Source organism: Lipotes vexillifer, unplaced genomic scaffold (assembly GCF_000442215.2).
Source record: "Lipotes vexillifer unplaced genomic scaffold, Lipotes_vexillifer_v1.1 scaffold496, whole genome shotgun sequence".
NCBI classification, from domain to species: Eukaryota; Metazoa; Chordata; class Mammalia; order Artiodactyla; family Lipotidae; genus Lipotes; species Lipotes vexillifer.
The window spans coordinates 9,175,200-9,189,284 of NW_006786690.1; the positions used below are offsets into that span (position 1 = coordinate 9,175,200).

Genomic DNA, 14,085 nt, shown 5'->3' on the forward strand with positions numbered 1-14,085 from the left:
GCATCGGCAGGCTGACTCTCAACCACTGTGCCACCAGGGAAGCCCCCTACTCTTTTCTATCCCCACTGTTCTTTTTATCCCCACTGTTCTTATCAAGGTCACTAATGACCAGCTTTGAAAACCAACTTTCCCACTGATCTGGGCATCTTAGTCACTCAGCAGCACCGGTCATAGTTGATCACTGCTTTCATGCAAGCGTTTTCCTTTTTTTCTCGAACCTTATGCTCTGGCTTTCAATTTCTCCGGAAATTTCTTAAATTCCTTTGCTCTATCTTTTAGACTATGGCTCCTCAACTTCAGCCCAACTCATTTTCACCTGGAGGATATGTTAACACAGTGTGCTGGGTTGCCCTACCCTAAATTTTTGACTACTTTAAAAGGCAGGTAGGTAGCTTGAAGTATGGCATCTTGGGTGGGTACACATATCCCTGGCCTCCTGAGCAGGCTCCAAGGCCCATCCAGCCCAGCCCACCTCAGAGTTGCCTGGACATAGTGGGTTTCATAGGACCAGAACAGCCCTCATGGCCTGAACCAGGCCTAGAGCCACAGTTTCTAAGGCTCATTTCTAGCCCACATGTCAAAGGACCACATACAACTTGGGCTGCCTTTTCTGCTAGTCCCAGGTCACTTCCATTCCAGCTGTGACCTAGGTCTGCAGAAGAGATGGAACAGCTGCCTCGGAGCTGAGGCCCCCGAGCATGGGTAACGAGGGAGCTGTGGCATGCTCTCCCACGCTGGACACAGAGATGGCCCACTGTAAACCACATGCTCCCCAGTTGCCCAGCTGAAGCTAGACTTGGCTTTTAAAGAAAGTAGCAAAGAGTTAAATCTTAATTGAGAGGCACTGAATACTGAACCCGTTTAGGGAAATCCGAAGGGTATTTTGTTGGAGTTGGACACATCCACCATCTAAGCCAGCAGCCCTCCCCGCTTTCATCTGTAGAACAGGGACATGCCACCTGCCTGCCACACGGTACCTGGGCTGTGTGGTACCTGGGCTGGATGTGCTAGCATAGCTGCCACTCTGGCTTCCCAGCCTCTGAATTCTCAAAATCTCGGTTAAGAAACAGATGGATTCGCATGGCAGGAACACTTGGGAGAAGATACTAATCTATACAAGGCTATAGCCACCATTTCATCTAATGCCCACCTCTCTTCATCCAGCTACGAAAATCCTGTACGAGAGGCACGATCATCGCCCCCACTGGGGAAAGTGGCTTGGAGGTACAATGACTCACCCACGTGTATAGACTTACTCCATGGTGAAGGTGGCAGCCAGAGGATCCCAGGGACACAAGTCCAGCTGTAATAGACCCTGACCTGCTGCTCTCGATCCCCAGCTGGCTTCTGACGGGGACCCTGCCAGGAGCAGGTGTGGCCACAACTGGCCCTGGCATGTTGAGAAACACTCACTTTGTGGCCGGTAGACTCTTGCCTTCTCCGACTCTTCCTTGGAGGTGTGGAGAACCACCCGGCATTTCTTTAAAATGCAGCTGGGTCCCTGAACTCTCAGTATCATCTGGGACAGACCCTTTGTTTCTGAGTGAAAGACAAGGCAAAGATTCAGGGGCTTCTGGAGGCCAGCGCTCCAGGGGTGGAGGAAGCAGTAGGGTCAGGGGTGGAGGGGCTTATATCCTGGAGCACCGAGGACCCTGTGCCTCCCGCTCTGGCCTAGGCCTGCATCATTGTCTCTGCTACTTGCTGCACATATGGCTACAGGCAGCTTGCCACAGCTGGGGCCCACTCTGAGTGAGGGTGGCATCTACCCCATCAGTTGTAAGGGGTGGATGGTCCCCCAAAACACCTGGAACAGGGCCTGGCATGGTCAGTTCAGCATGCGTTCCCCTCCAGCCTTGGTGTGAACCAGGAAATCCCATTCTACTGCTGGGACCTGGAATCTATGTCCAGACCACAAGTCAGGACCAGATCCAAGAGGGCTTTGGCTAGGACACTCAGGGTCCTGCCCCAGGCTACAAGAGGGTCTTTAGGAAGGGTCTCGCCTACCCCTTGTGTGTCTTCGTTTAGTCTTCTCAACCACCTGTGATGTCCGTTTTATCATCCCCATTTTACAGATGGCAAAACAAGACCAGGGAAGTTAACATACTCAAGTTCATGGCCAGGAAGTAACTGTTTGTTACCTGACATCAGAGCCTGTGTTCTTGCCAAGGGGCCCCTTTCTGCCCAGTTACACGCTTCAAGCCATTAAGCCATTGAAAAGAGACTTGATGGGCCCAGAGCAGGGACATCAGCCTGGAATCTGGGTTTGCTGTGGGGTGGAGCAGTGAAGCCCCAGGGGAGGCAGAGCCCAGGGAGGAAAGTGGGTGATGGTCCTTGGTCAGCGGCCAGTTCTCACCTTCTGTAGAGAACACCTTGCTCTTCCTGTCCACGAGCTGGTGTGCGTCAGCAGGGCTACAGTTCACAAGAAGGATGGCACCCCAGCCCTTGGGGCCCCAGACCCAGTTTTTCTGTAAAGAAGACAGGAATGTTGGTTCAGGCAGAAGCCAGGTTAAGTCCTTGGCTTTGCAGATGCTACTCCACCTCAGGGGCAGAGTCAAGCCTTTCTCCAGGGCAACAAGGACCTCTAGATCAGAGTTTGCCCACTCAAGTACCTACAGGGACAGGACAGTAACATCAGGTAAGCGGGCTGAGAGGAAGGCGGAGATCTAGATGTGGGTTACCAGTTTCCTACCTTTGCTCAGTGTCAGGGGAGGAGGGGTCTGGGGCAAACTGGAGGAGACATGTCCCATCTGAAGGGGGCAGCTGGCCCTCCGGCCTTGTTGGTTACACGACCAGGCTAAGATGGGGGACTAGTGCCACCAGACATTCTAATATTTTGAAAGAGCTAGAAATTGACATCATCAGTGCTGATTTGTATTGTAGCAATTTGACACTATGAAGGCCAAATTGAGTCTGTGGGCCAGATCTGGCTCCTGGGCCCCTGGCCTGCTTCCTGCCCCTGGCAGCCTCACCTTAGCCTGTTTGTCATTTGTCTCGAAGTGCCCACTGCGGTAGACATCCACGTCCAGGGAGAGCTCTGCAACAGGAGGGAGAGGCCTCAACCATCTAGACCAGCTGGATACAGCCTTGGAGCTGTAGGTAAGTCCCCAGGGCTGCCTAAGGCTGGTATCAGGGTCCTCCAGCCTTTGGGGCATGCTGCCAGCTTGGAAGAAATTTCCCCAGAGGCAGACGGTGTCTCATGAGCAAGCCTGGAGAGGCCCAGGTATTCATGTATCTCCCCCAACCTCCTGGGAGGCCACAAAACAAGTCCACTGTGGTCATGAGGCCATTTGTGCCTCTTGGCTTCTTCCCAGGTGATTCCTACTTGGAAGGCCCTCCTCCCCAGCCTTTGGGAAAGCTCTTGGCCCTCTAGGACACAGCCAGGGCTCAATACATGGCAATTCCAAGCCCCTCTAGAGCTTGAGGATCTAGGCTTCTGCCCAAGTATCACCACAGAGGCTCCTTCTGGGTCTTTACATCCCACCTTCCACCACTCCCCACCCTGCTGACCACTGCGTGGCTTCACCCTGGTTGTATTTTTGTTCATAACTCTTGACATTCAGCGTGCTATTTCTCAACCGGAATGTCAGGGCCAAGGGAACAGACCTCATTTACTGCTGTCCACTCAGCACCTGGCACGGATGCTCAAGGATGCCCGTCACCAAGCAGGTACTGTTCTAGGTCCTAGGGATACAGCAGCACACAGGACAGGCCCTATCTTCTTTGATCTTAGGATGTATGTTTGCGTACTCATGCACACATGCGGCAGTGGCAAGGGGTGAAGAAATAAGTAAAATACATATTATGTCCAATGGTAAAATGCTGCAGGGAACAAGGGGATGGAGGGGGTATCTCAGTTTGGGATCAGAAGAGTCTTCTAAGTGTGAACAGAGACCTGCAGGAGGCAAGAAAGTGACCCGTATTAGTATCTGGGGTAAAAGCAATTAGAATAGGAAGTGCATGGTGGGAAGTTCAAGGGTCAGAGAGGCCAGTGTGCCTAGAATAGGATGAACGAAAGAAGAGAAAGAGGCCGTGGGTTAGAGGTAGCATAGCGGCCAGCTGGTAGGGGCCAGCTCGGGTAGGTTGTGTAGGTAATGGTGATGCCAGCTTTAATCTGAGGGTGGGCAAGCGATAGGAGGCTTTGATTGGAAGAGATGTTATCTGATAGCCTTTTAGAGAGGTGCCTCTCTGGAGGCCGAATTAAGAGGGGACCTGTAGAGGGTCAAGGATGGAGGAGGGAACCACACTAGGGACCTGTCGGTGACCCAGGCAGAGATGACCACGCCTCGGACCAGGCTGAGAGCTTTGGTAGTGGCTGGTGGCTGGATTCGAGCTAGACTTAAGGCAACACCGACAAGATTCATGATCGACACAGGTTAAGAGAAAAGTAAGGGCGACACCAAGGGCTTGGGCCTGACCAGCTGGAAGGATGGAGCTTCTAGCACGATGTGGGAGACTACTAGGAAAGAGGCACTTGGGGGTAGAGGGAATCAATTCAATTTGGGGTGTATTAAGTTTGGTTCAGACTCCATACTTCCCATGCAGGGGCGCCGGTTTGATCCCTGGTCGGGGAACTAAGATCCCACATGCCAGCGGGGTAGGGCCAAAAACATAGATAAATAAAATAAAAAGGAGAAATGTTGATCTGAAAATTGCATATCGCTTTCTCTGAAACACTCTCCTAGGGTAATTTGATCTGGTTTAACATATAGGAAAAATGCCTATCACTCTAAGTATTCAACAAATGTTACCTGTTATTATAAAAAAAAAGGTTTGAGACATTGGTCAGACACTCAGGAAGCTATGTTGGTGAGTAGACCCCCAAGTTTATGGGCGATGCTGGGCTACAGAGTTTTGCGAGTCACCTGTGGGCTGTGTGTAGAGCCACATGACCGGCTGCCTGAGCCCTGCAGCACTGCACTGACAGGCGGGGTCGGAGGGTGTGGCCAAAGGATCCAGCACAGGGATCTGAGAAGGAAAGGCCAGCTGCAGAGGGGCAAAGCCGAGTGCAGGGTCCCTAAATGGCTCAAGAAAGGACCACCAGTGTCGTGAACACTGAGGACAGGTCCAGGAAGAGAATAGACCACTGAACTGAGTGCAGTAGAAGGTATTCAGGGGCTCGATGAGGACAGCATTGGTGGCAGGGGTCTGGTCTGAGCAGGTTCAAGGGAAAGTGAGGGAAAACTAAGGATGCGGACAGGTGGGGGGGTGGAGTTTGAAGACTACATAGAATCAGGTCTAAGAACAGACACTCTAGCCGGTTCCTTAAGAGAATAGGCATAATAACTTGTTCCTATTAAGGGAATATAGTTTGTTCTGGAACAATCTAAAGAGGGGGGCAGGAGGGGTAGTGGCTTCCCTACATCAGTAACAACTGCCAAAGGAATGGTATTGAATGAGAGGGGAAAGAGCCTGGTACGGTTAAGATTAACTTGGGACCAGAGGCGTCATCCATTGCAACAGAGGAAGCAGAATGTAGGACCCTGACACATGTAGGTGGATGATGTGAACACATGGGGTCCCGATGGCCTCTGTTCTGGTCAGAGAATGTCAGCAGTGAGCTTTGAGGGACCATGGGAACGGGACTGTGTGAATCCATCTGTGACCCACGGGAGGCATCTCGTTACAGGGAGAGCCCCCTTCAGCTCCTCTCGCCTCTGCAAAGCCCACCCGCTCCTCTCCAGGGCTGGGAGGACACTCACCAATGCTCGTGAGGTAGAGCACAGCTGTGGCCATGGGGACATCCTCATTGTGCTGGTAGTAGGAGACCGAAACCTGTGGAGACAGCATCCAGCACCCATGGGAGCATTAGAGGGCAGGGGGGCCAGAGCAGGACCCTGAGCCATGTACCTGAGTCTGGCCGTTTGACCTTGGTCTTGAGTTACAGTTTCTGAGCTTCCGGTGCCTTGCTGTGAGCCAGTACAGAGTCACCGTACTGTAATAAGCCCCGTGCATAACATGCTGTGACCCTCCAGGCCCTTCCACACCGAGGCCTCACAACAACCCATCCAGGTGGGCTCTACCCCCAAGGGCAGAGAGATCGAGGGACTAAATCATTCAGCCAGAAAAATGGGTGACATAGAATTTACAATCTTGGCTGTCCAGCTCTAGAGGTCAAGCTTTAAGTCACACTATACATCCTCCCCACTCTACCTGCCCCTCCTGGGACCCCACCTGTTGCCCCCTGAGATGGGTCATGAGGATGTGGGGCCTCCAATGGGTTAAGCTGCCCAAAAGGAAGCAGGACACTGGGGCGGGTTAGTCTTTCCTGTGCCCCACACCAACCTCTGCTTCCAGAGGAGTCTTTAGACAAAGACCTGCCTTTCAGCCACTGGCCTTGACCACAGGCCTTCACCACGAACCACGGAACTAGCCATTAGCTGGGGCCAGGAGTAAGCATCTCACTGTTGATGGTGCTGGAGGCTGAGCCCTGGGCAGAGAACACGTCTCAGATCCTCTAGGCTCAGCTGGGCCACATCACAGCCTCAACCCTTATCTGTGAGATGCTCAGTCTCACCTAAGTGTACTACCTGCCTGTTAGGGAGTTGACTGCCCTGCACACAGAGTGTAGAGAGGGGTGTGTACTGCCCTCAGTCAGCCCCGCTTAGTCCTCTGCTAACTACCCTCCAGAAAGTTCTGCCAACACGAGTCCCCTGGTCCTGAATGTGCTTCCTCAGCTGTTCTCACCCTCAGCTTCATACTGGAGTCACCTGGGAGCTGTGAAGCCCCAGAGGTTGATTTGATTGGCAGGGGTGTGTGGCCTGGGCATCAAGTGGTTCTAATCACTCAGAACCACCACTAACCATTCAGACTCTGATGAGCCTGTTCCACGAGGTGGAAGGGCACCTCTCCCTCACAGGGGCTCCGTTAGGGTGACAGCCTGCCCAGGGGAAAGGGCACGGACTTGGGCTTAGATCCTGGATCTGTCCCACGGTAGTTATGCTATTTAGGTTTACAGGGGTCTCTCTAGCTCTGTTTCCTTGTTATGTAAAAGGAGCTAATGCCAGCCTCTGGAAATTCAACTCATGATACCTAGTGCTCAGCGTTGAACTCAGCGTAGCTCTTGAGGTTCACTAAGAGGTTCCACATCTGGGAGATCAGTCTTAGCCAAAAAGCCCATTTGAGTTCTGCTGCTGAAACCTTTTAAGCCAGACTTCAAAAGCAGCTAATTTGGAAGCTGGTGTCCTGGTCAGAAGCACACATGGAGGAGACAGACATGCTTGAGCTTGAATCCCTGTTCAGCTGATTACTGGCTTGGGCAGAGCACTTCACTCACTCAGTGCCTCAGTTTCTTCGTCTGTAAAATGGGGTCACGGAGTGCCCACCTCACAGGTTTGCTGCAAGCACTGAGTAAGGTCAGATGTGCAAAACATTTGGCACTGAATTTCTCATAGACTCAGAGCTCAGGAAACGTCAGCTGTTAGAAGGGAGACCCCAGGGGTCGTGTTAGCTCCATCTCCTGGGGGAGTCCCCCTCATCTTCCCCCCAAGACCTACCTTGCCCTTGTCGTTGGCAGAGCTGGGGGACGTCATCCCCACCAGCACGTTCGTGGGATGTGACAGGGGCCACCAGTTCATGGCAGCCTCCTCCCCGATCTTTACTGGGTCTGTGCCGTAGATTTGGACCACGACTCCCGGAGAGCTTTCGACGGTGAAGGACTCACACTGCTGCGGGGCACACCTAGGTAGCCCGGCAAGGAGATAGAAGTTGGGGCACAAGAGCCTCACCTTCTCGGCCTAGAGTGCAGCTGGTGTGGAGGGGGTGGCCCCCCCAGCCTCTCAGATGCTGAGACACCCTAACTTATGGTCAGGGCAGTTTTGGGGTCCGAACACAACTTCAGCCTTACTCTTACCATGCCCTGCTCCAAGGACCCCCATGTCCCCCCCTCCGACAAGCTCCAGCCCAGACCCCATCCTCCCACCGACACTCTAGACGTTACCAAGCTATCGATACATCTTATTTATAAACTCCTGACTTCCAAGGTGGGGAGAGCCACTTGTCTCAGCCACAAGGGACCCCTACAGGGGAAAAACATTGGGAGGTCTGTGTCGTGACCTGGGGAAGACATGGCCTCGTGAGTCACCTCCCCACCGAAGCTCCAGCTCACAGGAGCCTCCCTCACTCAATCCTCACGGCTGCCTTGGGAGCCAACCTCACCCCCATTTCACACATAAGGGGACCAAGAAGGGGCAAAGCTCTTGCTTCTAAGGCCCCACAGCCCATGAGGGGCAGAAGCAGGACTGGGAGGCCCTTAAAGACCCAAACTGGGCTCCCTGAGATGAGGCAGGACAACAGGGTAATATATGGAGAATGGAGGTAACCCCTAACTCCCGCATAATCCAAGGGCAGCCTCAGGAGGGGAATGAGGCACCAGCCCGGCCCCGCCCCCAGCTCCTCACCCATTGACATCCAAGTAGATTTCCATGCCCTGCACACAAATGGCATGGGCAGGGCTGTCCAAGGACAGATGGACAGTGCTCTGGAAGGACATGGCACGGCCCTCCAAGCTGACCGCCCGCAGACCTGCTCAGAAGCCCTCACACACTGACCTCGAATGACCCCGGGGCTCCCCCATCGCCCTGCCCTCTTATGGGCTCAGGGCCTCTCCAGCCCGCCCCCTTGTTAAGCAGCTACCCAAGTGTAACTGATTTTCTCCATGCAGGTTTGCTGGGAAGAAGGGAGGTGCCGAGGAGCAGCTGGGGTCAGAGCCCGTGCATCACGAATTTATGAAGCACCTAGTGCCTGCCGACCCTTGGAGGCTGAGGCTGGCTGCCTACGTCTCCAGCCTCCAGCTGGGAGCAAGAGGGGCTCTGGGAAGCTGGTGCCTGGGACTGGTCAACCTGGCGATGGCGCTGGAGGCTTAACTCAGCTGGAAGCTCTTAGGAGCAAATATCTGTAGGGGGTGCATGGGGCAGTGGTCAGGAGCGGGGCACGTGGCAGCACCTCTAGGCTCTGGGGCCTGGATTCTAAGGTGTGTGTTTCTTGGAAATTGATGAGTGCTGGACCAGTGGTCCTCAGCACTCTGGTGGTTGCAAAAATGATCCGGGGATGGGGGCTTCTTTTTTTTTTTTTTTTTTTTGCGGTACGCGGGCATCTCACTGTTGTGGCCTCTCCCGCTGCGAGCACAGGCTCCGGACACGCAGGCTCAGCGGCCATGGCTCATGGGCCCAGCAGCTCCGCGGCACGTGGGATCTTCCCGGACCGGGGCACAAACCCGTGTCCCCTGTATCGGCAGGCGGACTCTCAACCGCTGCGCCACTAGGGAAGCCCTGGGAGCTACTTAAAGTTGCAAAGTCCTGGGGTGTGGTCCAGGAAGCTGCCCCCCCTCCCCAGGTGCTTAGGGGGATCCTTGACCATAGCTGTGTCACCAGCTCCCAGCAGGGGCCGGGCAGGTATTGGTGGAATGAATGGATGAAAGATCCCCACTGAGAACCGTCACCAGCTGCTCCCCATCTCTGCTGAGTTCACTGAGCAAAGAAATGAGAACACCTGTTCCAGCCCACGAGGTTTACCAGCTAACTTTAAAACTGTTCATTTTATGTTTTAAGTGTGGGTTATAGTTATTCATGACTAGCTATGACATTCATGGGTCCAAGTTCAAAAGGGGCTTAGCAACAGTTTCCCTCCTCCTGTCTCTCACCCACTCAGTTCCCTTACGTGCAGGCAGCCAGAAGCATCAGGTTCTTCTAAGTCTTTCCAAATGTTATGCGTCACCAGGCCAACATGAACCTATATCCTCCCCTCTTTCTTACATTTACATAAATGGTAATATATATGCTGCATAGTATTCCATACCTCGTTTTGTTCACTTCATCAAATTTATAACTCAGAGAGAAGTTCTTCGTATCAGTAGGTGAAAAAGCATCCTGAGCCTTTTTTATGGCTGTGTAGTATTCTGAGGAAGGCTGTACAATCATATATAAGCATTTGTGTTCAGTCTTTTACCCTGGCACCCGATGCTGTGATGAGTAACCTGTGTGTAACTGCCTGGGGGACATAAGTTGGGTACCGTGTGAAGGCTGCCAGTGAGTCAGGCTTGGTGAATTCGAGATTAAAAAGAAAACTAGCCCTCCTTGGAGGCTTTAAGCATGCAGCATAACTGCAGGAGTGGCTTTTTGGGGGGCTCTTGGAGGCAGGGGGTGGCCAGGAAGACCCTAACTGCCCCTCTGATAGGAAGAGCCCATCATGTGTATGCTCTCACCCCAAATGGCTCACCTGCACCCATCCACCCATCTGCTCCCAGACAAGCCAGCCAGAGCCCGGCTAGAGGAAAGGGATGGTCTGACTTGGGAGGGGTTGAGAGGGCTGGGCTCAGGGCTCTGGAGCAGAACAGCATGGGAGTTCTGTCCCTCCCACCTTTGGGCAGCTCTGCTTTGTGCGGGGCTCTGAGTATAGTGCGGAGGGGCACCCTCGGCCTGGTGCATGGAGAACCCTCAGGGCATGAGAGGGGCTTGGAGGGATCTAGAGCAGGTCCTGCACCCCATCTAGGGGGATTCCTGTCCACCACTGACTCCCCAGCATCCACAAGAGTCCTGGACATAGTAGGTACTCAATAAGTTTTTGTGGCCCAAATGACTAAATGACCCCCAATCCCCACCCACAAAAGATAACCCAGTGGGCTTCCCCAGGTCTCTCCAATGAAGCTAGGGGTTTGTAACCATAAGGCAACTTCTACATGGATTCCCATGCTTCCTCACATGCTGATTCAGTGTAGGAAGTCCTCCCTCAGCTCCTCAGTGACGTTTCCTGAGATAATCAACTCCCATGGTCACTTTGGGTCACTGGTGGACATTACGGTATGCCACCTGACCCCCTCTTCAGGGCGGAGGCATTAATTCCCCAGCTGCTGTGAGTGTTGGCTTCCGGCTGCTCACAGCAAGTCCCTTTCCTGGAATCATCTACTGCCAATTCCCAAGGCTACAGTCCCTCCTTGGGGGCAGCTACATCCACTGTGGGGAGACAAAGGGCAGGCTGCTTGTCTTAATTCAGGACCACTCTGAGGGCCCAGCCCCAGAGCATCCCAGGGGATTTCCCAAAACCTTTGTGGTCACTACATCCCAGTTCATCATCTCCCATTGCCCCCCAGACTCCCTCCCACCTATGGTTCCTAAGAGCACCCTCCCACCGTTCCCCCCACCCCACCCCCGGCCCAGAAACCTCCTGTGGGCAGAATCTGTTTCTGGGAACCAGACATAAAACAGTCACCAAACAATCTCAATTCAGAGGTTTAAAAGTTGAATCCCACACAAAAGAAAACCCCTTGATTTGCTTTTATGAAATTAAATCTAACCCCCCCCCCACAAAAAGGTGATAATTATGTGATGGGATAGAGGTATCAGCTAACACTACAGTGGTCATCGTATTGCAATATATAAATGTATCAAATCAACACGTTTGTACACCTTAAACTTACACAACGTATATGTCAATTATATGTCAATTTTAAAAAAGTTAAGTCTTTCCCGTTAGGATTTAATGCAGCTGCAAAACTTAGAACTCTGGAAAGGGGATGCTTGGCTTCTTTCTTCCCCTTCTATCTGTCCAGCTGGCAAATGGTGGCTCCTAACCTGTAGTAGGTTGAATAATAGCCCCCAAAAGATATCAAGGCCCTAATCCCTAGAACCTGTGTTATCTCATATAGAAAGAGTCCTTGCAGTTGTGACTAAGAGTTTTTGAGCTAAGATTATCCTGGATTATCTGGGTGGGCCGTAAATGCCATCACAAGTGTCTTTATAAGAGAAGCAGAGGGAGTGACATACACAGAAGGAGAAGGCAACGACCACACAGGCAGAGACTGGAGTGATGCAGCCACCAGCCGAGGCATGCCGACAGCCACCAGAAGCTGGAAGAGGCAAAGGGCGGATTCTCCCCTAGGGCTCCGGAAGGGACCCGGCCTTGCGGACATCTTGATTTCAGCCCAGTGAAAATGGTTCTGGACTTCTGGCCTCTAGAACTGTTAGAGGATAAATTTCTGTTGTTTTAAGCCACCAAGTTTGTGGTAATTTGTTAGAGCAGCTGCAGAAAACTAACATGTGAATGCAGGAGAAGGGAGGAGAGATGGGTGTTAGGGAGGGAGGCAGCAGGAAAGTTCTTGCGCCTGGGTGCCATCACAAGATGCTCTACGGGGCTGGTAGGACTTAAACTGGTGCTTTCTCTCACTCGGGCTCCCCTGGCTCCTTTACTGATGCCCCACATCCCCCATGAACGGTTGGAGGAGGCTCACTTGCATTTAGCTGATGCAAGGGCTGCTTTAGCTGTCAGCTCATCTCCAGCCTTCTGAAGCCCCAGGAATCTGGCAAGGGCTTCAGCTTTTGTCTACTGAGCTCATTCACTGCTCCAGGCTGCCCTATTGGTCAGGTTTGGGGACAACCTCACACCAGCTTCCCCTTGTGCACGGCCCCCTTCTGTCCACAAGAAACACTTGTGCATCTTCTGCCTCAGCAAATTCCAAGCAGGGTGGGGGTGGGGGGAGCTGATTCTCTTCAGAGAAAGCAGCACATGGTGACCGGGTTTATGGATCCCTTTCTCCTTAGTCTGTGTGAGGGCAGACACTCCGGATGACCATCTTTTTCCACCATCATGTTCTCCACAACCCACCTGAAAACAGCATCTCTGGGTGTTTTCTGAGCATCTCAGGCTCTATGGAGCCAAAATCTGGCCTCAATCATCAAGACCTCAAGTCACCAAGTTTTATTTTCTTCAGGGGAATCTTAAGTCCTAATGTCAGGGCCATAAAAGAAAACATATGAAAAGGACACAGTGGGGACTAACAACCTCATTCCGTAAAATCCATGGCTCCTATTCTGTGCCACGTCCAGCTAGGCAGAGTGTGGCACAGCAGAAAACAAGAGGGACAAGACTCTGCTTTATAGGGCTTTCTAGCTGGTGGAAATGACAAATGGAAACGACAAATGGGAGAGACAATGAGAATTTGCTGATGTCTGAAACGTTTGCGTGTTTGAAACGACAGTCAGTTCTCATGTCCCCCTTGGGTTCTTGCATTCCATGTCTGTTGCCTTTTTTCCAAAGGACAATGTGACCAGGAATCAGGTTGCACCTTTGCCCTCAAACCTGATAAATATCGCTCTGTGGTATCCAGAGAAGCCCGAGGCTGACACGACTTAATCTCTGCTGGTCTTTCCTGCCGAGGGTCCCTGTGATCCAGTCAACTTTTTATAACTTTATTTTTTTAATCATGAAATACAGAGGAGTGCATTTAACATACACACACATTAAAGCAAATAATCAAATGAGCATCCATACACCTCAGGCGGTTCACTTGACTGGCTGTTTGGAAACTGACTTCAGTGCAGCTCTGGGGATGTGCTGCACCCCTGGGGGGCTCAGCCCTCCCCCTCCCCCCTCAGTCTCCATCAGAGGCTCCTTGGGAAGATTAGAATCAACTAGGCTCAGATCACAGAAGATTTTACAGACCCAGTGTATGCCCGGGAAAGAAAGACATATGCAGGAATGTTGGCCTTCAATGTATCCCGGTCGAACCTTCAAGTTTGTAATATTCAATTCGATCATGACAGTGAGTGAATGAATAAATGAATGAATGCCAGGAGCATTAGCTTGACCTCACATACAAAGTGACTGTAAAACGTCATTGCATAAAAACCATATGATAGGGCTTCCCTGGTGGCGCAGTGGTTGAGAGTCCGCCTGCCGATGCAGGGGACGCGGGTTCATGCCCCGGGCCGGGAGGATCCCACATGCCGCGGAGCGGCTGGGCCCGTGAGCCATGGCCGCTGAGCCTGCGCATCCGGAGCCTGTGCTCCGCAACGGGAGAGGCCACAGCAGTGAGAGGCCCGCGTACCGCAAAAAAACCCCCCAAAAACCAACAAAAAAACGTCATTGCAGCTTCTCACAGCAGAAGTGAGTTTTCAATGCCACGACCATGTTGGGGTCCTCGGTGAGGATTTCAGGGGCTGGGGCACAGGGGAAGGAATCAAGCCACTGCCCAGAGGGTGAGCCCCCACCCCTCCCCCGGAGCCAAAATATCCCCAAGGGCTCTTGCTGTGCCTCACTGCAGGGGACCAGAGCCTCTGGCCAGGAGCTTCCGGGGGCGGGGTGGGGGGAATGGGC

At 52.7% G+C, this 14,085-nt stretch overlaps 1 protein-coding gene across 1 annotated transcript in view; it reads right to left on the reverse strand.

Annotated features, from left to right (window-relative positions):
- Positions 1-8,488, reverse strand: part of PADI6 (peptidyl arginine deiminase 6) — a 22,923-nt gene extending 14,435 nt beyond the window's left edge. Inside the window, exons 1-6 of the mRNA XM_007459258.1 lie at positions 8,397-8,488; positions 7,494-7,677; positions 5,700-5,772; positions 2,970-3,034; positions 2,354-2,465; positions 1,414-1,539 (exon numbers count right to left, since the gene is read on the reverse strand). Of these exons, the coding sequence (XP_007459320.1) occupies positions 1,414-1,539; positions 2,354-2,465; positions 2,970-3,034; positions 5,700-5,772; positions 7,494-7,677; positions 8,397-8,488 (652 nt within the window). The remainder of the gene's footprint in view (positions 1-1,413; positions 1,540-2,353; positions 2,466-2,969; positions 3,035-5,699; positions 5,773-7,493; positions 7,678-8,396) is intronic.
- Between the last annotated feature and the right edge of the window lie 5,597 nt (positions 8,489-14,085).